The sequence below is a fragment of the Belonocnema kinseyi genome, chromosome 3 (assembly GCF_010883055.1).
Source record: "Belonocnema kinseyi isolate 2016_QV_RU_SX_M_011 chromosome 3, B_treatae_v1, whole genome shotgun sequence".
NCBI classification, from domain to species: domain Eukaryota; kingdom Metazoa; phylum Arthropoda; class Insecta; order Hymenoptera; family Cynipidae; genus Belonocnema; species Belonocnema kinseyi.
In genome coordinates, this window is record NC_046659.1 from 134,922,267 (window position 1) to 134,949,633 (window position 27,367).

The following is a 27,367-nucleotide window of genomic DNA, read 5'->3' on the forward strand; positions in this document are numbered from 1 at the left end:
TTTGTATTAAAATATTGTTTCGTTTTATTTTTTAATTTAAAAAAAAATTTTTAAACTAAACTAAAAATCAGGTGAGTGTGTGAGCCAAGATATATATATATATATTTTTTTTTCTTTTTTTTTTCATCGAATGCTGGTACTCAATCGCAATGCATCATTTATGCATAGGCTGTAACTGTTCGATTGTTAAATCCGATGCAAGGCAATACGAATCCGTCACTACGTGCAGCAAAATTATTTAACAAACCATTGCATTGCAGTAATTGTAAATTCTACATAGTGAAATCCAGATTAGATTTCTATCATTTAGGTGGCACACCTGCTCTTGAACTGGACAATGGACAGGTATTCAGTCAAATACAAATGTGTCAGTAAATAACGAGCCCTCAGTAAATTACGTATTTTCTACGTATCCATGAATTGCGTAATTCAAATGCAGAATTTATTTGATTGAATCTGTGCATTCCTTTCGGAACGAGTTTCAATTTCAGATAAACCTTTTTTGTTATTTTTAGGGTCCTTTTTTCAATAAGATAGTTTATTATTATTTTTTTCACCGAAAAGATGCATTTTTAATCGAGAAGATTAATTTTTTAAACATGAAAAATTTACAAGAAAAAACTTGTATTTTTGACCAAAATCTTTAAATTTTTACAATTGAATTTTTAACGAATAAGTTTAACTTTTAAAACATTCTTTTTAATGAAAAATAGAATATATCAAATGTCTACCAAAACACATTAGTTTTTAATCAAAGGCCATCTATTTCATTCAAGAGGACGATTTTTTGAAAAAATAGTTGAATCCTCGAGCATGTAGAATAATTTTATTTCAAAAAGACCAATTTTCTACCAAATAACTCAATTTTCTACTAAAGAGATAAATTTCTATATGAAAATATGAATTTCTAACCAAAAACGTGTATTTCTATAAACAGTTCAAATTTTAACCGAATAATTTAATGTTGAAAAAAACAAATTCTCAAAGAAAAATGTGATAGTTAGCATTTTAATTTAAACGTATTTTTATTCTAACCAAATGCAAACAAATTTACCAAAAAAGATTTTTTGTTAAAATGGTTGAATCCTTGAATAAGTAGATTAATTTTCTTCCAAACAGACGAATTTTATACCAAATAATTAAATTTCTAACCAAATAGATGAATCTTGAAATTAAATATGAATCTGAGACCATGAAACTTTATTTTTAAGAAAGTAGTTTAAATTTCAATCAAGTAGTTAAATTTAGAAAAAAAATTCAACTAAAAATTCAATGTTGGAAATTTCAATTTTAAGATATTCTAATTTCAAATCAAAAGTATGAATAAAAAAATTGAAAAAAATGGATTTTGAAAATAAATTATAAATATTTAACCAAAAAGGTATATTTTTAAGAAATTAGTTAAAATTTTAACGAAATAATTAAATTTAAAAATAAGAGAAATTATCGACGACAAATGTAATATTTGATATTTCAGTTTAAACATATTTTAATTTTAATAAAAATCAGACAAATTTATTCCAATCGACTGTTTTTGCTAAAATAGTTTAATCCTCAACCAAGTAGATTAAATTTCTCTTAAAAAGACGGATTTTCTACCAAATAATTAAATTTCTAACCAAATGGATGAATTTTGAAATGAAAACGTTAATCTTTAAGGACGAGAGTTTCTTTTTAAGAAAGTTGTTCAAATTTTAATGAAGCAGTTAAATTTAAAAAAAAAACGATGAATTCTCCACGAAAAAGGTAATTTTTGACATTTGAATACGAGAATGTTTTCACTTTAAATTAAAAGCAGAAAAATTATTTTAATTTAAAAGTAGTCTATTTCATTCAAAATGAAAAGATTTTTCGGAAAAATAATTGATTCCTTAGTCAAACATGATTAATTTAACAAATTTGAAACCGAGCAAATTACTTGATGAATGTGAAAAGAAATTATGAATCATTAACCAAAAAAGTTGATTTTGAACAAAGTAGTTCCAGTTTTAAAAAACTAGTTAAATTTTGAAGCAAAAAAGAGAAACTCTCAACGAAAAATGTACTTGGTGACTTTTCAATTTATATCCTGAATATGAAAATATTTGTCATTCAAGAAGACGCAGTCCAAGAATAGAAAAATTTTAACTAAAATAATTATATTCGCAAACAAAAAGATGAATTTTAAAATAAAATTATAAACCTTTAACCAAAAAATAAAATTAAAAGAAAGTTGTTTAATCTTCAACAAAAGAGTTAAACTTTCAAATAAAAAATATGATTCAATTTTGTATCCAATGTATGTGTTTTAACAAAAAAATTACTAGTAAACATTTTTCATATTCTTTCAATTCTCCGAATTAATCAAATTTCCTGAATGAGCCAGAATCTTTAAAATTCTGTTATTACTTTTAAATTTTGTTTAAATCGGGATTCCTTAGATATTAAAATTTCTCTGAATTCCTTGATACCTATTTTTTTCATTGCATATTTTCAGTCCAATTTCCAATTACAGTAATGTAAATAATTAATTAAAGTAAAAAATATGATTTTTTAATCTATTTTTTATTATTGTTAAAAATCAATATAAATAATTCCAGAAAATTTTCGTTTTTTCTTAAATCTTCAACTATTTGTCTACCTGTCACTTGGAGGGAGCTCATAATTAATTCAATTTAAGAAAAATGATTGCTGAATAGTTGCAGGTTTTTATGAAACTTTTAATTTTTATCCACTTTTTACCTAATAAAGTAATTTATAATAAAAATAATTAATAATTTTTATACAATTTCGACTTAGTGAGGTAATATTTTTTAAAAGATAACAAAAATGCTTATTTAAAGAATGTATTATTGTTTATTATTACTATTTTCTCTTAGATAGCTGCTAGAAAGTTGCGGGTTTTTTTTACATTTTTGATATTGCCTTGCCTTTTCAGTTATGAACGAATATTAAATAACCATTAGAGAGAAATATAATAAAAACAATCTCTTTATTTTTGGGAATATATTTTTCATAAAGTTTTAAAAAGTTGCAACATTTACTAGTTTCCTAAGAGAAGATAGTTATAAACAATAATAAATTGTTTAAATGACAAAATTGTTAAGTTCCATTATTTATCACTTTGCTAAGTGAAAAGTGGGTAAATAGTTAAAAAATTGAAAGGAAACCGCAAGTATCTAGTATCAATAAAGAATAAAGTTATAAACAAATAATAAATTGTTTAAATAATAATTTTTTTTGGATTGATTTAATTATTCTCCCTTCAAGTAAAAAGCAGAAAAAAAGTTAAACATTTCGGGCAAAACGTATTTTTCTAGCAATATTATTATTTATTATTATTGAAAATTATAATCATTGTTAACAATAATTAAATATTGCCTCACTTGAATTGAGAGTTTGGAAAAACGTGGAACATTTCTAAACAAACGGCGACTTTTTGATTCTATTCTAAAATACAATTGCGAAAAACAACACTAAATTGTAAACAATTTTATATAAACATTTTATTATCAACACCAAGTATTATTTTGTATATCAGACACAATTTGCATGTAGAAAAACGCAAAAAATACTAATTAGCGTAAAAAACATATAAAACCCATTTTTTCGCTTATGGGGGTTTTTTGGTAATCTATAAAATATACTTATGGCCCTGATATTTGAAAATGAGTGGAGGAAAATTAGGCTTAGTTAGGGTAAATTAGATAGGGGTAGTAGGAAACTAAGGAGGAATGAGGGAAGGGGAAGATAAAAAATTGGGGGGGGGGGAAGTAGAGGAAGTACTAAGAGACAAATAGAGGGGAATTAAGGGCACATTGAGCGAGGGAAATATTGGAACGAAATATTAATGTAGAAGTGGTAAATAAAATAGGGAAAATAGTCGCAGTTACGGGAAATGAGGAGACAGGAAGTAAGAGATTTCGGCGAATCGGACAGAAATAAGAGAAGAGGTAATTAAAGGAAATAAGGGAAGGAAAAGTAGTGGAATGAAGGGAAATGCTTAAAAGGGAACTAGAGGACATGATAGGAAATGAAGAACGTAAAAGTAGAGGATATGTAAACAAATGAGTGGAGCGGAATTAGGAAGAGTAAGGACAAATAAGAAGAGGGAAAGTGGTGGAATTAAGGGAAAATAGAGGAAGAGAAATTGAAGTAATTGATAAGAGATGAAGGAAGAGACAGTAGGAGAAATAAATGAAAATTAAGGAAATTTAAAGTAACTGAGGTTGGGAAAATCAGGGAAATTAGGAAAAAATATGCAAATAAAATCAGAAAAATTAGAAGAATAAGTGAGAGGAAAGTATGGTTTGATGGAAAAATTGGAACAGTAATGAAGAAGGTCAGATAAAGTAAAGTTAATAAGGGATGAATAAAAAATTAGAACTAGAGTGGAATTATGATAGAAAAAGTAGGTTGTATGAGGGAAAATGAGGGGGAGGAAATTGAGGGGAAGAAAATAGAGAGATATAGGGGAAGTTAGAGGTGGGGTTCAAGGCCAATGGGAGACATGGAAGGGGGTTAAGATAATATAAAGGAAATGAGGGGAAATGATAATAGGAATGACGAAGAAATTAAGAAGAGTAGGAAAAGTGAGAGGATATTATGGGAAAAAGATTAGATGAACGGAGGTAATACAAACTAAGGATAGTAAGGCGTTATTATGGGAGGGGAAATATAAGAGTTGAGTGAAATTAGGTAAAGGTTGGCGAAATAATGATAAATAAGGGAGAGTAAGCAAAGTAGATGATGGAATTGTTTCAACTAGAAAAGTAAGGAGAGGAGTAGGAGAGGAGGCAAAAATTAAGAGATCATAGTGAAGCGGAGGAGGGAAAGTAGAGAAATGAAAGAAATATTAGTGAAAGGGAACTAGGAAAATTGTTAGCAAATGGAGTAAGTGAATTATGGTAGGAGAAGTTGCATACATAAGAGTAAATCAGGGAAAATAAGGGAAGTAGGTCCATATGAGTAAATGAAGGTAAATAAGGGGAATTTATGTAAAGGGTAATAGGGGAAAAAATAAGAGTTAAAGTATTAGGGACGAGGGGAAAATTATAGAGGAGGTCTTAGTTGATATATGGGAAAGGAGAAGAAAATAATAGTAGGAAAATTGAGAAAATGAGGAAGAGTATATAAAGTGAGCGGAGATTATATTTCAAAAACTATAGGAATTAATTTATTGAAGACTAATAGTGTAAAGGGTTATTAGGGAAGAGTAAGGGATTGGAAGGGATGTAGAAAAAGAAGTCTTTTAACTGGGCAAGCGATAAGAGGGGGGTGGAGAGAAGGCAAAAATTCAAGATCATGGTGAAGTGAAAAGGAGGGCAAGTGGGGAAATAAAGCGAAAATTATTAAAAGAGAGGTAGGGAAATTTATCGAAATGGAAAAAGTAACAGAAATAAATTACGAAAAGTAGGGTAAATTAAGAGGGAGTATCAAATGATGGAAAAATTTGCAAACTAGGAAAAATAATTGTATAGTGTATAGGAAACCAGGGATGAATTAAAGGCGAATTTTGGTAGGGAAAGTTGCATATATAAGAGTGAATCAGGTACAATGAGGTAGGTTAGGTATATAAGAGTAAATGAAGATAAATGAGAGGAAATTAGGGAAAGGTACATAGCGGAATCGGGATAAGTTATGTGAGAGAATTAGGGTCGAGAAGAAAATTAAGAGGGCTTTTAGCTTACATATCGAGAATGAGGAGAAAGTAATATTAGCAAAATAGAGAAAAAGGTGGAGGGTTTATGAAGGGAGAGTAAGGGAGAGTAAGGAAGGGGAAGGCAAGTAGAAAAATGGGTGTATTAAATGGAAGCTTAGGAGTGAGGGATGCAGTATAGGAAAAAATTGAGGGTTTGGATGAAGTGTGAAGAGAGGAAGTAGGGAAAGTAGGGGAAGTATAAGAAGTAAGGAAAATAGAGAAGGAAACACGGGGGGTTAAAAGATTTAATTAACGTCTTTATAGGCAAAGAAAATCTTTTTCAGGCACGTTGAGCTTCATTGACTATTTTTTTTTTAATTTAAAAAATATTTTTTCAGTTAAAATTTTATGAACAATAATGATAATTTAAAAAAAAATTTTTTTGACACACACAATCTACAATTAGTAAAATGACGGTACAACCCGTTCAGCTCGACAGCCAACCAAAAGGCAATGCATAGCAATGCAACAATTAAACCTTAATTTCATTCCAGCGTACACTGAACTCTGACCTTTGATCGCGAGTTGTACACATGTCTTCTGCACGCAACACAACCTGTACAAATCAGTCTGGAAAACGAGAAAATCGGCGGACCTGCTTCAAATCGATTTTTCTTTTTTTTTCTGGAACGGAAACGAAACCAGTCACTGGCTATAAATGACGTAAAATCGGAAGCAGGGGTGCACTCGTCTTGGGATAATGGTTCGATGGGAACGAACCGGCTGCTATTCTACCGGAAATGTCCAGTCTCGAAAATCAGGAACTATAATGCCAGCGGACACAGGGAAATCAAAGGTTTCACGACTTCAGTCACGAAAAAGCATTTTATTCCTTTTTTTAAAATTCTTCATTTTATTTTGAAGCCATAAAATTTTCAAGACTAGTTATCATGACCTTTTCTGAGTTATAAATAAATACGAGAAAAGAAAGTTAAGTATTTACTTGGAATGCATCAAAGATAATTTCCTTATTTGTTTATATCTATGTGCATTCCATTTTTGTTTTTATCAGAATTAATTCTTATTATTTGTTGTCATTATTATTATGCAGTGATTATTAAAGATTTATATTAATAGAAATATATAGTGTTGTTTTTTTTTATATTTTCAAGCTTCTTTTATTTACTTATTAATTTTTTTATTACCATTAAAATTATTTATGGAACAATTTTTTTTTCAACTTATCATGATATAACTTTAAAATTAGGAAAATCTGGATAAATTAAAGAAAAGGTTCCATTTAAACAAACAAATAATTTTTCAAATCAAAGAAACTTTTTTGATCTAAGAGAAAATGAATGTTTTAATTTAATAAAATGAAATTTTCTTTGACTCAAATCATATTTTGCTGATTGAAGTTAAATCTCAGAAATCTACACTATAATTTTTTAATTAAGAAGTTAAAAAAAAAATTCTCTGACGAACGAAATTTGTGATAATTATTATGATAACTTATACAAATGTTATCTTCAGAATTATTATAATTTTTCTTGGACAATCAAATTCACAATTAAACAGTCGTATTTTTTTAAAAAATACCCTATTGTTGCCTAAATATAACAAAATCAAAAAATCAAATATTACTTATGATATTCTATATCTTCTGAAAAACCTACTGTTTCTTTGTGTAAAATAACCAAATCATACTAAAAATAATAACAGAACCAAAATTGTTCAAAATTGTCAAAATTCTTTAAAATCTACAGCGATTTGCTGTAAAAATCCGCTTAGGTAACTTTAAATTGTTTTAAAAAATGTATTCTTTTTGGAAATTCAATAATTTTTTGTTAAAAGAATTGATTTTCACTATAAATCACCAACGAAACCAAAAATTATAAAATTTTCGTTTCTAGATGATAAACTAAAAAAAATGATTTTTGTAATACAAATACCAATTTACGACAAAGAAATACTAACATAACGCAATAAAAAATTATTTAAAATTTTTCATCTTTCCTTCACTTTAATTTTCGTTTGTCAACATCCCATTATTTTTTTTTTAAATTAACCGATTTTCAGTGAAAAAAGATTACATAACCTTTAATTGTTCTAAAACTGTAAATAGTTTTTGAAATCCATATCGATACTTCCGGTAAATTAAAAAAAAATTAAAAATACAAATATCTATCAAAAGAAGCTAAGAAATTTCAAAATTCTAAATCTTTTTAACCTTATTATAATTTTTCTCTGAAAATGACAAGTTTGATTTCCGAAGTATAAATAAAAATTTTCCAAGAATCGTAATCTTTAAAATGTCAATTTTTTATATAAAAAATAGTTTTGAGTATAACAAACTAACATAACCAAAAAATAATAAAACTTTATGTTTGTTTGAAATAAAAATTTAAAGTGAATCCCGACAACATGACCCACAGTTGTTTGAAATTTTAAAACATTCTTTGAAATATAATTACTCCTATCAAAAATCACAATAATTTCCGACGAAAAACAACGATTTTCAATTTAAAACGTCATCGAAATGCAAAATTGTTTAAATATTTTGAATCTAATACTTTTTATTTAAAGTATCTGACTAAAATTCTCCTTAAATTTTAAATGCTTTTTGAACTGTGATGATTTATGTTATAAAATTAAAATTTTTGGTAAAAAGTAAAAAAAAAAAGAATTATTTGAATTTAATAATTTAATGCAACATTTGGTAAACAAATCATAAAAATTTTGTATCTAAAATTTTTTCTTAATAAATGTTATATTTCGATCAAAAATCCTTAAAAAAATGAAAAACCTAATTTCTTTGAAAGTACCTAATTTTTTTAAAATACCTTATGATTAAAATCTCAAATTGTTAAAAATTGAGGATCTTAATGAAGATTCTTCCTTAAAAATGAAAATTTCTGTTTGAAGAAAACTAACAAAGCTCAAAATTTTTATAAATGTTAAGTTTTCTTTGAATCTTCGCAAGTTTGTGTTAAAATTAAGTTTTTTTTCATAATAAATTTCCAGGAAAAAAATAACGATTTATGACATTTTCAATAATTTATTATAAAATTTGAAACTTTAAATTCAACAGCAAATTTAACAATTATTTTAATATTGGAAATACAATGGAATTTAATGAAATAAAACTTGCAAGACCATTTATCGTGACATTCAATTGTTTAACAATAATAAAATGCAAAAGGTCACACAGTTATTAGTAATTTATTCCAGATGATTTCTTTATTCACTTACTTTAAGATAAATTTAGTTTTTATATAAAAAAAGTTTCCTGTGCAAGTTTAATTTGTTGTATCAATTATTATCGCATTATAATTTATTACAAAAATTATTATTTTAATGTATCCTAATATTTTTTTGGGATTTTTTGTCGTTGATTCAAACTATTTGTCAGGAACGAAAGTGATCTTTAAATGCCGACGAGATGTAACAGTATTGAGAGAAAATGCAAACAGACAGGTTGCTTTCACCTCTTAAATACTGTAACTCGAAATCCGATTAACTCTCGCGAAGATGAGAGGAGGTATTTTAAAGATGTAGAATTTTAGAATTGAAAATTATATGGATGTAATTTTTCAATTAAGTAACTTAGACCTTGTAATTTTCCAGACAATATTGGTAGAAAAATATGAAAGGGAACTTTTATTTGAGGTAATACAAATCATTTATTTCTACGGTGTTTTGAAATTTAAGATGACCTCTTTTTCAATTAAAAATTGAAAAAATCTCACACTAAATTATTTGAAACGCACGATACTAGTTTCAACTTTTAAAACTTAATTTTGAACAATTCCAAGCAAAAATTTTCAAAATTTAATTATTGGAAATTGCACTTTGGATTTAGTAGGAAACAAATTAAATTATAATAGGAGATTCTAGGTTAAAAAGACACATTACTATTAGATTGGGTCGAAAAAAAACTTTTTTAAACTCTTTTTTTTTTATATCTTTAGTAATATAAAATCTAAAAATGAAAAATGAATTTGGTGTTTAAGATGAGTTTTTCTTCAAATTTGTTCTATTTTGAAAAATATTTCAATCTTAAATTCAGCAACATTTTCAGTTAACAGAATCCAAAAAATGGCTTTTTTGCACATGTTTGAAAAGATTACTTCAACCAAAATTGTAATATATAATTCCTAATGCATTATTTTTTCATAAGTATTATTCATCAATAAAATAAAAAACTAGAAAAAATCAGAATAATTTTTGTGTCATAGGAACAATGATCAAAAATTAAAAAATTGCATTTAAAAATATATACACACAACAGAATATCCATTTTAATAAAACTAACATTTATATGGCTCTCTAGTACTGGAGAAATATTCTTGACCGATTAAAAACTTTTTTCAACAAAATTATGCCTTCAATTTTTTAAAAACTTTAGTCACTTCAAAAAAATAATTCGTGATCAAATGATTAAAAGCAAATATAAAAATATTTTTAAAACTCCCCAACTCACCGTGATTTTTCTGAAAATATCGAAAATCGATTTAATAAATAGCGCACTTTTAAAAATATTTATTTTTTCAATGGAACCTTATTTAAAATGTGCGCTACTGAAAATTCTTTAAGACTAATTTAGAAGTTGCATCCCACTGACACAGACATTTAAAATTATTGCCCAAAAAATTATAATTGTAAATTTCTTTAGTACTACTATTTAAGTTTTATTAAAGATTAAATTTTTTATATGTTTAATAAGAATAAAATGAAAGTTTTTCATGTAAATTAAAAAAATATAAAATTAAACTATAATTTACTGAAAAATTGTCATTTTCCGAGCTCTTCTAAATATTGACGAAAACTGTATTACACAATGTCAACTATCTTTTTTTTTAATCAAATAAAATATTAAAATTTTAGTGGAAACCTGCGGTCTTACAGATCACAAAGAAATTATTTAATAACCTTATGAATTTTTTTAGAAATTCCATGCAGATCATTTTTGTAAAAAAGAAACCTTTAAGTATGTTAATAATTACAGAAAAAGGACTATTTTGAACATTAAATGTTAATGTAAAAAAATCATCAGTTGTAAAAGCACCATTAAGTCAATAAAGTTATTTCCTTAAATAGAGTTTTTGGTATCAAAATATAAAAAAATATAGAAAATTTAAACAAAAATTGTTTTGAGATTAGAAGTTCTCGAATCGTTTTTTAGATTTAATTGATGGAAAATTTTATTTAGTAAAAAAATTAGGTCCCTAAAATTTCTTGAACCGGAATTAAATAAACCTGCAGTTATTTTTTTTTTTACACAAAAAATTTGGTTTCATGATCTACAAGAAAATTCCGGCAAAAAATACAAAATACCTGATTCTGATATACTAAAAATTAAAAAAAAAATTTCTATCGTAATATTTAAGTAACTTTATGTTTATGTTTATTTTTTCTTCTGAAATAAAAAAAAACTACAAAATCAACAGATCATTTTTCTAATTTTTTATTTTTATCTTATTTGTCACTAACAAAAAGTCTGCATACAAAAAATGCATAATAGTTTGCAAAATCTGAAATTTTATACAACATACAAATGAGGTAAGAAGTTTTGATTGCTAAAGAGAAATTAAAATATTAAAAAAATTTTTAAAATACAAAAATATTTAATAAGAATTTTACTGACGCATTTTGATTTTGATTTTATATTTTGAATCTTATACCATGATCATAAAATGTAATTACAACTTTTCGATTGCTAAAAAATCTATAAAATAAATTTGCCGACATTATGAAGTGTTTAAAAAGTAAAAAAAGGTAATAAGAGATTGCGAATATTATGAAATTGACAAAAATTAGAAATTTCCGTTTGAAAAGAAAACCCGAAAATTAAACGATTATTTTATTTAATCAAAATATTTTATTGTTGTATTTTTTAGAAATTAATAAATAGACTAAGTTGAATCAAAACGGTTTTATATATAATATTAAAATCAGTAAATTTTATCATTCAGAAATTTTCTAGTTTCGGGATTACCATAGAGCCGGATATTTTATAATTCGGCAGTTTTATGCCAGAAACATTATTCTTCAATTAAAAAACTTCTTTCTTTGATAAAAATATTTTATTATTTTATTTAAATAATAAATAAATAAATTTTCGGGATGGCTAGATATAGCCAGTTAAATAATATAATTTGAAAATTGGTTTAAATGTTTATATTAAAAAGTTTCTATAGAGAATTTTTGGATTCAGTAATAATATAAACTATCCGGAATTTTATTTTTCGGGAGAAATTCAGAAAAAATAAAATTTTCATCACTGCAAAACTCCTAAATAGAAAAATCCCCGAACAGTTTATAATGTTACTGAATTGTATAACTCTCGAATAATAAAATTCGTCACAGAAAATTTCCGCACCATAAAATATAAGAATTAAAAAATATTGATTCATAAAAGAATCTAAAAGATTCGAAGGAAATTAAGGATTATACTTTTCAGACATACCTGAAATGTTCGAAAATTCTTTTGGAATTTTCTAAAAATTGTTAGTAAAATTATGTTTTTCTAAATTTAAACAATAAATAAACTTAAAAAAACAGTGGTTTGAATTTTTGGTTTTTATGTATTGTATTTTTTCCCTTTAAAACGTAATTTGTTTGAAAACTTTTGTTTTCTCTTAAATAAAAAATATTTTTTTGTTAAAAAGTCGTCTTTTTTGTTTCAAAATGCATCACCTGTTGGTAAAAATTTAACTTTTTTTTTATTTTAAATGCAATTCTTTAGTTGAAAATTCGTCTTTAAAGGCTGAAAGTTCATATGCTTGGGTAAAAGCAAAACTATTTTTTTTAACATTGAACTACTTTCTTGAAAGTTCAACTACTTTTTTATTTGGAAATTCGCCTTTTTCGTTTAAAAAGTATTTTCTTAGAAATTTAGTATTTGTTTTGTGTGAAAATTTTATCTATTTAGTTAAAATGTGTCTCCTTTTTGTTTAAATATTAACCTATTTAATAGAAAACATACTTTTATTGATTGAAAATTCAGCTAGTAATTTCAAAGTAGAACTACTTCAACAAAATTCACTTTTTTTTGTTGATGCAAATTTATAATTTATCATTACAGTTCTAAATTCGTCTGTTTTGGCTGAGAATTAATCTTCTTAGTATAAAATTAATTCCTTGGTTTTAAAATTGTTCTTTTTTAGTTTAGAATTCAAATATTTCGTTTAAAATTCCTATTTTCTTATGATTTTTAGTCTAAAATTTTTATTTTCTTAGGTTTACGTAGAACTAATTAGATGATAATTGAACTAATTTGATAAAAAAAATTTTTTTAAATATACATCATTTTTATTCAAATTCTTCTCTTTTAGTTAAAAACTAATTTCTTTATTTTGAAATTAGTTTGATTTGTTTGAGAATTTAATTATTTTGTTAAAAAATTCGTCTTTTTTATTTCCATCTTGCCATTCCGTTGTAAATTCGGCTTTTGGGTATAAAATTATTTAATTTTTCTTAAGTATTCAGGGATTAGGAATAAATCTATTAAGTAGAAAAATCGTTTCTTTGAGATAAAATTTCATAATTTTTGTTAAAAAAAAACAACTGGTTGACAATTTAAAAATGAACTAGAAAATAGATAGGTATTTGAAATTTTTCTTTAGTAATACAAATTATTATTCCCCTTAAACTAAAAAGCGCGCGATAAAAGATGCTAGTTGAATATAAATTCTGATAGAAAAACAATAAAGATTGATTTTTCTAATTCCATAATTTGTTCTTATTCAATATAAACCGGTAGAGAGTGTTGTTAAACTTCAACTTTCTCTTAAAACACAATTATTAGATATTCATAGAAATCTTTCTTAATAAAATATAAGCCACCGCTAATGAATTTTTCTGTGTAAAAACACCTTTAAACTCTAACTGTATGATCAGAGAATTCAATTTTTGACAAAATTGACCAATGGAATAATTATGCACACAAATAAATATTTCTTTATTCAAGAACACCTACAAGAAAATTTTTCTTTGTATGCGTATTTTGTATTGGATACAGAAGTTGAGAAACAGTATTCAATTTCCTTTGAAATTTAATATTTGTCAACCAGGTACTAAAGATTTTATGAGTAGGAATTAACATCTAAGATAGCAGGTTTATAATTTTAAAAATTTCAAACAGAAAACTTTTAAGGACTTGGGAGTGTTTTAATTTTTTAAATTTCATAAGTGTACAAAAGGGTTAACATTTTAAGTTATTTATTATACATGCTTTGTTAATATACAAATATTTTAAAGAATTGATTCAATACAAATATTAAATTTTAAACGCTTGTATATCGTATTTAGAGAGATTTAAAATTTATATTTTTGAATTTCTCTGAGGTAATTAATCAAAAAAATATTCCTAATATATTTTACTACGAATTAAAAAAAACAGTTCTTGTATATTTTACAGCACCCCCCCCCCCCCCAAATGGATTCTGATTGGCCTAGACTAGGCAATTTGTATGTAGTTTGAGTCTCTGAACCAGAATCCAAACTCTTATTTTCTCCCGAAAATTCGAAAATAATTCCTCGTAGAATTAGGAGCCACACAAACAAAATAGGTGTTCCGACCGATCAGACTGGTCAATTAATACGTAGTTTGGGCCGCTGATTCCGAATCTGAGCTCTTGCTTTCTTCCGAACTTAAAAATTATGTTCTCGTACACTACATAGTACCACCAATAGTGTAGGAGCTTTTTTGGACCAAGACAGTCAATTCTTACTTATGTTTGGGCCACTGAATCCGAATCCGTGCTCTTGTTTTCTTTCTAATCACAAAAAATACTTTTTTTGTACATTTCAAGGCCTCACAAAAAGTAGAAGTTTTGGCGGACCAGACTAGACAATCCTTACGTACCTTGTGTCACTGAATCCTGAGTAGTTGTTTTCTTCTTACTCGTATATTTCCCCAACCCACAAAAAACAGCAGTTTCTTCGAACCAGAAGAGTCAATCATGAAATAATTTTCAGTCGCTGAATCCGATGTTATAATTTCGGAGTTACCTTTTGCTTCCTTCCTGACCACACAAATTTACGAAAAAAGTGTTTTCTGATAATATCGTTCCATCGGAACTCAACTGTTTTGTCGGGCTGCGAAATGCACGCAAAAAGTGTTTTTTTTTTTAATTTATGGAAGAGAGCAGGAACTCACTTAGGCATCCGAATTCGGATTCAGTGACTCAGGATACGTGAAAATGGTCTGGTCTGGTCCCCCGGAGAGACCAATTTTTTGGAAGCGCTCTGTTTATTTCAAAACTTTTTTTCCTCTATAAAAATAAATAAAGAGTTGAACACGAAATGATTTTTGGTTCTTAAAAATATACGCGTTAACATTTTAAAACTTATTAAAGATATAAAAAAATCCTTAAAAATTTATCAATAATCGTTTGCTGCTGGGTTTTTTTTCTTCTGAAATGCACGCAAAAAGTGGTATTTTTATTTAAGCAAGAGAGCAGAAACTCACTTCAGCATCCGAATTCGGATTTAGTGACTCAAGATACGTGAGAATGGTCTGGTCTGGTCCTCCCGAGAGACCGATTTTTTGGGAGTGCTCTGTTTATTTCGACACTTTTTTTTCATTATAAAAATTAATAAAGAGTTGAACACAAAATGATTTTTTGTTCTTAAAAATAGACGCGCTAACAATTTAAACCCTGTTAAAGATATAAAAAAATCCTTAAAAATTTATCAAGAACCATTTGCTACTGGGTTTTTTTTTCTTCAAAATTTGATGTCAAATTAAAGAGATAGATTATGATGCAAGCTTCTTGGTGAAAATATACTTACATAAATTTTCTCTTATTTTAAAAAATTGCTGAGAGGTTCCGCTAGGCCGTTTTATGTCTGAAAATAAATTTTCTTAGTTTTAAATTTAAGAAAATACAAATTTAAGACTAAAAAATCATTCTGTCTTAGAATATATTTTTCATTTATTGATAAATAAACTCCTAATTTTATAACTCACAAAATAAGTTTTAGAAATATTATCTGTCTTAGAAATAAAAAGTTTGTAAATAGAAGCGCTACACAATAATTAGACAATAATAAAAAGAGCAGTATTAATTTATTTTTATTTTTTTTGAAATTGCATTCGAAAGAAATGACTCGTTATTAGAAGACTTTTTTTAGGTAGCATAATTATTTATTCAATTAAATTATTTGTTTATACAAAAACAGATTTTTGTCAGTTTTTAACTAACAAATTGTGGTTTTCAACCAAATTTATTTTTTATATACAATTTTACTAAAAAGTGCACTTAAAGATCTTCTTTTTAAAACTAATTTTTGTTCTTGGAGATAGCTATAGAAAATTAAAAAAAATTGAAACGGAGGAATGGGCAGCGGTTTTTCTTAAAATCTTTGCACTCAATTTTCATAAACAGGTAATTAGTGTTTTACAGAAATTTGTTTATTGTAACTGATATATTCCACATATCTCGAAACAAATTATCTTAGAAAGAGAAGGAGAAATATTGACCTATGTAGATACAGGAGAGGGCATGATAGAAAAGCAGGGATTGCAAAATATATAAGAGAAATTAGGATAAAAATATATAGAAACTAGAAGGCATTAATAGACGTAGAATACGAAGAAATGAAGTGAAAAAAGAAAATATGAATGGCAATTTATATTAAAGAGTGATAGAAAAAGATTTTTCTGATTTAACATTTTTTGAAAAAAGATATTCTCCTTTTCTCCGCTGAGAACCGAACTACAGAACTTTCGATTGCCGTCGGCTGCTTTTCCCTTAAGGTACTAGAGATAGCAAAAGAAGAATTATTTTTCAGAAATGCACGCATCATTTTTCCAGGCATTACTTATTTAAACTTTTCAAGGAATCTGTATTATCCTTACGGAATAACAGAAATTCGGAACGTTTTTTCAGCCTAGAAGGAGCTATGGATTACATTTTTTTTTAATTTAGTTTTTTCTAAAAGAACATCTTCCCTTAAGCTACCCGAGAGATCCAAAGAAGAATCATTTTTCAGAAATACTTTTAGATATTTCTAACGTCCTGGTAGACTAGATAGTACTATGTAGGAATTAAGATTTTCTTTTAAATAAATTTTTTCTCAAAGAGAATCAGCTTCTTTGCTCCGCTGGTAATTGGACCACAGAACTCTCGATTAACGGTCTAGTTCTCTCCCCTTAAGCTACTCTAGAGATAAAAAAGAATCCCTTTTTATAAATAGTAGCATTATTTTGCCAAGCGTTAGGTTTTTAAGGTTTTAATGAATCTGTATTATCACCAGAGAAGAACAAAAAATCTTCTCAAAAAGGACTCTTTTTTCGATCTCATTAGTAGCTTAAGGGAAAATCACCACACCGGAAATCGGAAGTTCTGTGATTCGATTCCCAGCGGAGCAAATAAGCTCTTCATACAGAACTTTAATTTCACTAAGGTTTTTTCATAGCTACGTCTAGTCTGAAAAGTCGTTAGGAATTTCTGATATTTCCTGATGACAGTAAAAAATAGACGTAAATTTAGATTGAGAAAGAGATAAAATGGGATAAATTTTCTCTAACTCTTTCTATAATAAAGATTTAAGTTCAAAGAGTTTCAAAATTTAACCGTTAGTTTCACTATTCCAGAGTATAAAGTCACATAGACAGCCCATGCTGTCTATGTGACCGTGTGGCGAATTATAAACTTCGGTAGTAAATCAAGAATTAAAAAAAGTGGTGATAATTAAACTCATAATAAAAAATATTTTTAAATTATAAAAAAAGAATTTTCTACCAAATAGTTTTTTTTATTATTAAATTATTGAATTTTTAAAACAGTCTGACAAATTTTCTGTACACAAGAGTTACATTATTTTCACCATCTATTACGAACGTAATTTTTCAACAACAAAATAAATATTTTAAACAAAATAGTGGAATTTGCAACCATAGGGATGAATTTTTAACTAAAATTTTTAATAGTTAACCAAAAACTGCAGTTTTAAGAAAGGAGTTCAACTTTAAATGTTAATTTTTTTATCAAAAACTGAATTTGAAAAAAATAAATAATTTTCTATAAAAAAAACACAATTTTTTCACAAAATGCAAGAATTATCAACTAAAAAGTTGAATTTTCTACTAAAAAATGATGAATTTTTAAACAAGAAGATTAATTTGATACCAAACAAGGGCAATTTTTATTAAAATTTAATAATCCTAACCAAAAAGTTGAATCTTTAAGAAAGAAATTTTTTAGATTTTTTAGAATGTAGTTAAACTTTAAAACGTATTCCTTGAATTTTTAACCGAAAAGATAAAGTTTTAAATAAAAAGATTGATTTTACATCGAAAAAACGAATCAATAATAAAATTCAAGAATTCTAAACCAAAAAGTTCAATTATTAACTAAAAAAGATGAATTTTGAAACAGCGAGATTAAATTACTACCAAAAAAGAGGTATTTTTAATAAAATTCAAGAAATCTCAACAAAAAAATTGAATTTTTAACTAAACAATATTAATTATTGAGCGAGAAGATTAATTTACTGTCAAAAAGACCTTTTGTTCGGAAAATTCAAAAATTCTGGAACAAAACGTAAAATTGTTAACTCAAGAAGATGCATTTTCAAATAAAAAGATTAATGTACTATCCAAAAATCCGAATCATTAATAAACTTCCAGAATTCTCACCGTAAGGTTTAATTTTTAAAAAGGAAGAATTTTTTTAATTTTTAAGAAAGTAGTTAAACTTGAAACCGTATTAATTAATTTTCCAACCATTAAGATGCATTTTTAAATAAAAATATTATTTTTGTACCAAAACAAAGGAATTAAAAAAAAATTCAAGAATTCTCAACAAAGAAAGTTTAATTTTTCAACGAAAAATTAATTTTTTTTACACCAAAAAGACGAATTTTCAACTAGAAACATGAATTCTTAAACAAAAAATTTAATTTTTCACCAAAAACATTCTCCTGGAATGCACTAAAAACTTTACCACGTGTATTTCAAAAAAACATTGCTCTGAATCCTGAAAGTTTAATTTACGTCCTTTTTTTTACTAGATGTAAATAAATTCAAAAAAATTATAATTGCATTTTTTCTGGAAAAATATTTACTCCTGTAGCTTCAGTGAAAATCGAACCACTCAACTGCCAAATTCCAGAAAAAAGATTCTTCTTTCAACCTCTCTAATAACTTTATGGGAAAGCACTCGACCAGCAATCGGAAGTTCTATTCTATTTTCACGGTGTTAAAAAAGATCTCTACAATCGTCGATGGTAACTATCTCAGATGATAATACAGATTCCTTTAAATTAAAAAATGTTATACCACGACAGACATGGCGTTGAGTGTCAGGCGTTCAATAAAAATCTTGACGCAGCCAATTCTGATTGACAATCCTAGAGTGTCAATTTGATGATTCTGCTACTGACTCTAAAAAACCTGTCAATACTCAAAGACACTACGTCCTCTTCTTGAATACAAAAAAAATTATTAATAGTTCTTACAATCTAGAAGGTCAAATTGACCATCTCAATTTTGACACTCCAAGTTTGACCATCCATATTTCTCCGTTTAGATTTTAATATTTACTACCCTCTATGACAAAAGGCTTCAAGTTTGCTACTGAACTAGGATGAAAGCCGTAGCAGCCGCATCCCTTCAACAGGATGTTTTCCTGCTTGCTGGTTCCACTTAGGGACTCACATCAAAGCACGCTTCCGGTCTGAACTCGCATTTCCCAGGACCGTTTCTTTATTAGGAAATTAATCTTGTCGAGCGTGACGAAAGTAACACGTACCTCACTACTGCCTCGAAATCCTTTCACGAGATAAGCTTCCAGGATATTGCTCGTTAACGTGAAGGAAGTGTTGTACATTGTACAAGGAGAGAGAAGGAAAGATGGCAAAAGTGCAATGCTGTGGAACCGTGGAAGGGAAAACTCCAAAGGAATCAAGGAAACACGAGAAAGGAAGTAGAAAAAAATAGTCTGGAAGAAATGATGGGGGGGGGGGTATCAGAGTAGTGGGGCAAGAGAGTGTTTCGTGTCGCTCCACACTTCCGGTCTACGGGTAAATTACAACCAGTCTCGATGCGCCTTGCGGAATGTATCCAGCCCAACACACACACACACACACACGTATCACTTTTGCACATATACAAGCAAAAATACAATGGCGAGAAGTGTGATTGATGTGGTCCCTAGCTTACTGTAGGAGGCAGAATCCTAGCAATTAGTGTGAAATAAAAAACGCAGGTGTAAACGATGCCACAAAAAGTGCATTTTCATCCTACCCGTTTTACGACTGCCACATTTTTCCGCTTTTGTTTTTCTTCCGGGCACTGAGTCTGTGAATCGAGTTTTTAATATATTTTTTTTTTGCTTTCAAGGTAAACCGATCATTTCTGGGATAAAAAAAGGATACCTTATACTGACACAATAATAAATATCGTTGAGTATCTTTCATATTCAACATAAGTCATAAAAGTAAAAAATTTATTAAATTTTTGAAGTTTTTTTGAATTTGATAACACTGCTTATTTTTGTTTTGATAAGTTATACATTTAGTGAAAAATAATAAGAATACTAAAAATAAATACATTTTTTCGCACATTTTTAATAGGTATGAGAATAAAATTCTTAAATTTTTTAGCGATTTTATTATACAAGTGATGAATATTTTAATGTTCCGCATTTGGAGCAATTTTTGAAACAGTTGCCTAACCAAGGTGAGCACAGTAATATGAAATAAAAAAGAGGTTTAAAATAACTTGCAGCTAGCAATTCTTGATTTTTCATTTTTTTTTTTTTTTTAACTTTTATGTTTATGGAAAGATTAGAGAAAAAGTCCCTTTTTCTCTTTTTTTTTTGTTAATGATCGTGACTGAAGTAGAAAAATGGTGTGACATTTTTATATTGATAGTTATAAACAAATTAACCTCACAAATAATCTACACTATAGATTGTTTGTTTGCAAAGGAAATTTTTGCATCAACGTTATTTTCTATGACTGAAAAAATAATGCTTGACCATACAAATTTGTTTGTCTTATATTTTTTATTAGTTTTATATACAAATAATAAAAACAAATGCCTAGAGGGGACATTTAAAGGCAGAAATAAATAGTTCTTTCTCTTGATTTTTCTCAAGTTATATCGCCAGTAATTTTTAATGATGGAAAATTATCATACAATATTTTTTTATTAATATTTTAAAGAAATTTTAAAAACAAATTCCTAGTGTGGACGCTCAAAGGTAGAAAAAAGCAGTAAAAATCAATTTTGCTCTGAATTTTCCTCAAATTATACCGCCAGGGATGTTTAGTCATAGAAAATTTTTGTTTAATGTTTTTTTTAATTAAGTTACTAAATAAATTATATAAACAAGAGCACCGTGTGGACATTTAAAGGCAGAAAGAAATCATTTTTATTCATAGTTTTCCTTAAATTATGTAGTCATTAATGTTTAATAATAGAAAGAAATAATCCGATGTTTTTATTAATTTTATAAAGAACTTTTGCAAACAAGTAACTAGTATAAATTTTAGAAGGCAGAAAACATTCTTTATTCGCAACCAGCCTTAAAGTATGTTGCCAAGGTTGTAATTAGCTTTTATTTTGCGTGTCTTAAAAAACAATTTGTCAACAAAATTATTTAAAAATATAATATAACAAAATGTTACAAATGCACATCATTCGTCACATCATTTGAGGAAAATTGGGAAAAAAAAGGATTTTTTGACCTCCAAATGCACAAATTGTAATTTTTTCGCACTACGTGTTTATAAAATTAAGAAAAAATCTCGGATGATAATTTTTTAGCATTAAAAATCACTCGGGACATAATTGTAGAAATATTTGGAGAAAAAACGATTTCTTCCTGGCTTTCAATTTTTATACTGGACACTTGTTTATATAGTTTGTTTTTAAAATGATAAAAAATATCGGATGGTCATTTTTTATTACCAAACGTCACTCTTAAAATAAATTATTGATAATTAGAAGAAAAAGCTATTTTCTTCTCCTTTAGATGTCCACACTGCGAATTTGTTTATAACATTTATAAAACATTTTAAATGATAATTTTCCATAATTAAACATCACTGTCAATATAATTTGACTAAAATTAAAAGAAAAAAATATTTATTTCTGCCATTAAATATCCAAATAATTTTTTTTTTTTCAATAAAAGACAATTGCTCAGAAAAAATAGATTTTTAAAGCTGTGATCATTTTTTTGAAAAAAAAAACACTTTTTTCAACGCTGAATATCTCGAAATCTATGCATTATAGAAAAAAGTAAACAGAAAAAAAATTTGTTTTTTATATTTAGAATAAGTATTAGTAAAAAAAAAATGAGAAAATATTAATAAAAAATTGCAGAAAATTCAAAGAATATTCTTCAAACAATTTCTTGTTTCACAAAAAAACTCATTTTACATGTAAAAGCACAATTTTTTTATATTTAGATTTTTTTCTATAATGCATAAATTTCGAGATACTCAGCGCTGAAAAAGTGTTTTTCTTTTCAAAAAGGTGGTCATAATTTTAAAAGGGCTCAACAAAAAAATTCCATCTTGGACTCATTTTGAAGAAAATGCGAATACCAATCGATTTGATATTGTTTTTTTTTTAATCTACAAGTACCTTTAAAAATAATGAGAATAAGTAGATATTTGTAAAGAAAAAATCATTTTGGAAACAAATTTTTTTTCAATTTTCACAATTTTTTTTAAATTAATATTTTCTAACTTTATTGCATAAAAGAAGGTAGTTACTAGTTTTGCAACATCGTTACAAACGTGTTTTCTTTTTCTTTCAAAAAGGTGGTAATAATTTTAAAACTGCTCAATTAAAAAATGTCAACTTGGGCTCATTTTAAAGAAAATAAAGAAACCAATTTCAAATTCTTTTTTTTTTTAACTTTTTTCGGGAGCAAACAAAATGAAAAAAAAGGTTTATTTTCAACGCTAAATTTCTCGGAATCTATGCATTATATGAAAACAGCAAGTACACAAAACTTTTAATTTTTACATGTAGAATAAGTAATTGTAAAAATAAAATGATTTTAGGTATAAAATATATTTTTTATTTTTGAACATTTCTTTTTAAATTAAAATTTTCTAACTTCTATAAGTAAAATTATATAGTTAACAGATATGTAAATATATTATCTATTGTATATACGATAGAAAATATTAATTGAAACAAACGGTAAAAAACGAAAAAAATATTTTTTTTCCAGAATAATTTTTTCTTTACAAATTCTTATGGTACATAAAAAAAATTTGTTCTCTTTGGACTTTTTTCTATAATGCATAAATTTTGAGATACTCGACGTCAAAGAAAAGTGTTTTTTTCTTTTCAAAAAGATGTTCAAAATTTCAAAACGGCTGAATGAAAAACTTTATCTACGGCTCATTTTAAATAAAATACAAATACGCATATATTCCCGATTAATTTTTTTACATGTAGAATAAGCATTTGTGAAGAAAAAATAATTTTGGAAAAAAATTATTCATCTTACTGTTTAACATTTTTTTAAATTAATATTTTCTAACTTTTATGCATAAAAGGACATAGTTACCAGATTTTAAAATATATTGTTTTACGTATGAAACTTAGAAAACATGAATTAAAAAAACGGTAAAAAATTAAAAAATAGTTCCTTCCCAAAATTATTGTTCCTTCACAAATGATTATTCTGCATATAAGAACTAAAATTTTTTTCCGTTTCCAGTATTTTTCTATAATGCATAAATTCCGAGATACTTAGCATTGAAAAAGTTTTTTTTTTTTTAATGTGGCCATAATTTTAATAGGGCTCATTAAAAAAGTGTCATATTGAAATCACTTTAAAGAAAATACAAGTACGCATCTACTTCATTTCGATTTTTAAAAAATCTTATACTTCCTTCAAAAACTGCAAATGTTTTTTTCGGGGATAAAAGAAATGGAAAAAGATTGCTTTTTTTCAACGTTGAATTTTTTTAAAACTATGAAGTGCAGAAAAAACTGTAAATTGAAAAAAATGTTGGTTTTTATATGTAAAATAAGTATTTGCGAAGAAAAAATAATTTTAGGCAGAAATTCTTTTCTCCTTCATTTTTCAACATTTTTTCAAATTAATATTTTCTAACTTTATACATAAAATAAAATAGTTACCAGATTTTTAACTACATTATTGTGTGTACGAGAGTTAGAAAACCTTTATTAAAAAGAAGGTAAAAGTTAAAAAAATAGTTATTTCCTGAAATTCTTTTTTCATCGAAAGTACTTCTTCTATATGCAAAAAAAATTTTTTCTTCTTTTGAGTTTTTTTCTATAATGCATAAATTCCGAGTCACTCGCTGTTGAAAAAGTGCGTTTTTTTCAAAAAGGTGGTCATAATTTTAAAAGGGCTTATAAAAAAATTTCATTCTGGGGTCTTTAAAATAAATACAAATTCGCATCTATTTCATTTTAGTTTGTTCAAAACTACAATTTCCTTCAAAAAATACACATGTTTTTCAGGAGCTAAAATAAATAAAAAATAAAAAATTGGTATTTCGTTATAAAAAACGGAATTTTTTATCGGCTTAAATTTTAAACCCACTCTGGTATTTTTGTAATATACGAATTTTTGTGGATTAAAAAAAAATCCGTCTCAGAGAGTTTCATAAATAGCAAACGCATTTTTTAAATGTTTATCCAAGAATGGTCAGGTGCCAAGAAGATCGCAATCTGGATAAAATCATTGAAACTTTTTTCAACTAAAAAGGATGAATTTTTATCAAAATAGTAGAATTCTCTACAAAATAGTTGATCTTGTATACAAAAAAATTCCAATTGACTTTTCGAAGTAAAAATGCGAATTTAAAACACAAAGTAAGTTTTCTCAGAAATAGTTGAGTTCACAAATGACAAAGTTTTATGTTTATTTAAAAAAGATCATAAATCGCAAGCGTGTTTTAAAAATCTTTATTCAGTAATAGTCAGGTGCAAGGACGATCAGAAGGTGGATAAAATGAGTGAAATCTTTTCCAACTAAAAAGGACGAATTTTTATCAAAATATTTGAATTCTCTACGAAATAGTTGAACTTGTATTCAAAAAGATTTAAATTGACTTTTCATAGAAAAAATAAATTTTCTAAGAAATAGCTGAGTTTTCAGAGAAAAAAAATATGATTTTCATCTAAGAAAGATGCAATATGTTTACTTAAAAAGATGGACTTTTCAATTAAAATGACACATTCTCAGCAAAAATAGATTTTTTTTAACAGGCGTATTCTTGACAATCAACAAAAAAAGTTGTCAGAGACAAGATCAGAAATCGCAGACGCATTTTAAAAATGTTTATCCAAGAATGGTCAGGTGCAAAGACGATTGGAAGTTGGATAAAATCACTGAAATCTTTTCCAGATGAAAAGGACGAATTTTTATCAAAATAGTTGTATTCTCTACGAAATAGTTGAACTTGTATCCAAAAAGATTTCAATGGACTTTTCATGCAAAAATTCGAATTTAAAACAAAAAGTAATTTTTCTAAGAAATAGCTGTGTTTTTAACTAGAAAAGTTTTATTTTTATACAGAATATGCAATATTTTTACTCAAAAAGATGCAATTTTCAATAAAAAATAAAATGTTTTTTTAATAGACGAATTCTTTACAGTCTGCAAAAAAATGTTGTCAGAGACAAGATCAGAAATCGCAGACGCATTTCAAAAATGTTGATCCAAGAATGTAATTTTTATCAAAATAGTTGAATTCTCTACGAAATAGTTGAAATGTATCCAAAAAGATTTCAATTGACTGTTCAAAGCAAAAATACAAATTTAAAACAAAAAGTAAATTTCCTCAGAAGTAGCTGAGTTTTCAAATGAAAAAATTTATTTCTATATTGAAAAGATGCGATATTTATAGACAAAAAGATGCATTATTCAATCAAAAGGACAAATTTTCAGCAAAAATAGATTTTTTTATATGAATTTTGGAGTCAACAAAAAAAAATTGTCAGAAACAGGATCATAAATCGCAGACGTGTTTTAAAAATCTTTATCCAATAATGGTTAGGTGCAAGGACGATCAGAAGGTGGATAAAATCACTGAAATCTTTTCCAACTAAAAAGGACGAATTTTTATCAAAATAAAATCAACAATAAATTTTCTAAGAAATAGCTGAGTTTTCAGCTAAAAAAATTTGATTTTCATCTACGAAAGATGCAATATTTTTACTCAAAAATATACACCTTTCAATCAAAAAGAGAAATTCTCAGCAAAAATAGATTTTTTTTAATAGACGGATTCTTGACAGTCAGCAAAAAAATTTTGTCAGAGACAAGATTATAAATCGCAGACGCATTTCAAAAATGTTTATCCAAGAATGAATTTTTATCAAATGAAAAAGTTTTATTTTTATATTGAAAAGATGCGATATTTATAATCAAAAAGATGCATTATCCAATCAAAAGGACAAATTTTCAGCAAAAATAGATTTTTTATATGAATTTTGGAGTTAACGAAAAAAATTGTCAGAGACAGGATCATAAATCGCAGACGTGTTTTAAAAATCTTTATCCAATAATGGTCAGGTGCAAGGACGATCAGAAAGTGGATAAAATCACTGAAATCTTTTCCAACTAAAAAGGAAGAATTTTTATCAAAATAAAATCAAAAATAAATTTTCTAAGAAATAGATGAGTTTTCAGCTAAAAAATTTGATTTTCATCTACGAAAGATGCAATATTTTTACTCTAAATGATGGAATTTTTAGTCAAAAATAGATTGTTTTTTCAATAGACGAAGTCTTGACAGTCAACACAAAAAAGTTGTCAGAGACAAGATCAGAAATCGCAGCCGCATTTTAAAAATGTTTATCCAAGAATGGTCTGGTGCAAGGACGATCGAAAGGTGGATAAAATCATTGAATTGATCTACTTTTACATGGAGTCTTGAGTACAAGTACTTGACCCTGAGCTAAAATCTCATAATCGAACTATTATACCTGGGAAGGTGGATCTATAAAATGATCAAATCTATTAAGGTCAAAGAAAGTTGGTTGGTGGCTCGTTCGAGAGGAGAGCAAGAGATGTGAACACCTTCGTTTTTATGAGCTCCTTCCCATAGGAAATACAAAGCAAGATGACCCTTTACTTTTATTGCTCCTATTCAATTACCTAATGGACTGAACACAATTCCAACTCGAAGAGCTTTCTTTTCAACTAACTCAATTATCTGAAAAAGATTTAGCATCATGCTTTCAGCTTTCACTTTTTTCGATAATGTACGACAAATTTTGGTTTCATTTTCAAAATTTGATGGTTGTGAAATGATTAAGGCCTCGCTGGCTTTCGCAATGCCTCATTTTTATTACTGAATCCAGGATCAAAGGATGCAGAGGAAACTTTTTAATTTATCCTTTTGCGAATCTAAATTAGGAATTGAGAAAACATAACTGATTATAATTCTTTAAAAAATTAATAACTTTAGCTCAAAAAAATTTAAATACTTGATATTGCTCTATTTGAATTAAAAATCACTTCGACCTAATAAAATATTTTTCTTTGTATAAGCTTCATTTCTGAATGCTCAAAGAACATAAATACTAAACTTTTGATTGAATGTAACTTACATATTTTGAATAAATCTATAAACACGTTTAAATTTTGCGGTGATTTTTTTTTTTGGCAGCGTGACAATAAAATCTTTCTGAGAAGTATTTTTCTTTAAATAAGTTTCCAATTATTCAAAATTGAAGAAATTTTTAAATCAATCAATTAAAATTACAGATTTTTGTTTTATATA

At 26.6% G+C, this 27,367-nt stretch overlaps 1 protein-coding gene across 2 annotated transcripts in view; it reads right to left on the reverse strand.

The window, feature by feature from the left end:
- The window catches only part of LOC117169088 (C-type lectin 37Db-like), a 73,342-nt gene that overhangs the window by 44,340 nt on the left and 1,635 nt on the right, over positions 1-27,367 (reverse strand). The window contains exon 2 of one of the 2 annotated variants that reach the window (XM_033355206.1): positions 15,419-15,475. The exons of the other annotated variant lie outside the window; for it this stretch is intronic. Within the exon in view, the coding sequence (XP_033211097.1) occupies positions 15,419-15,475 (57 nt within the window). The remainder of the gene's footprint in view (positions 1-15,418; positions 15,476-27,367) is intronic. 2 annotated transcript variants of the gene reach the window in all.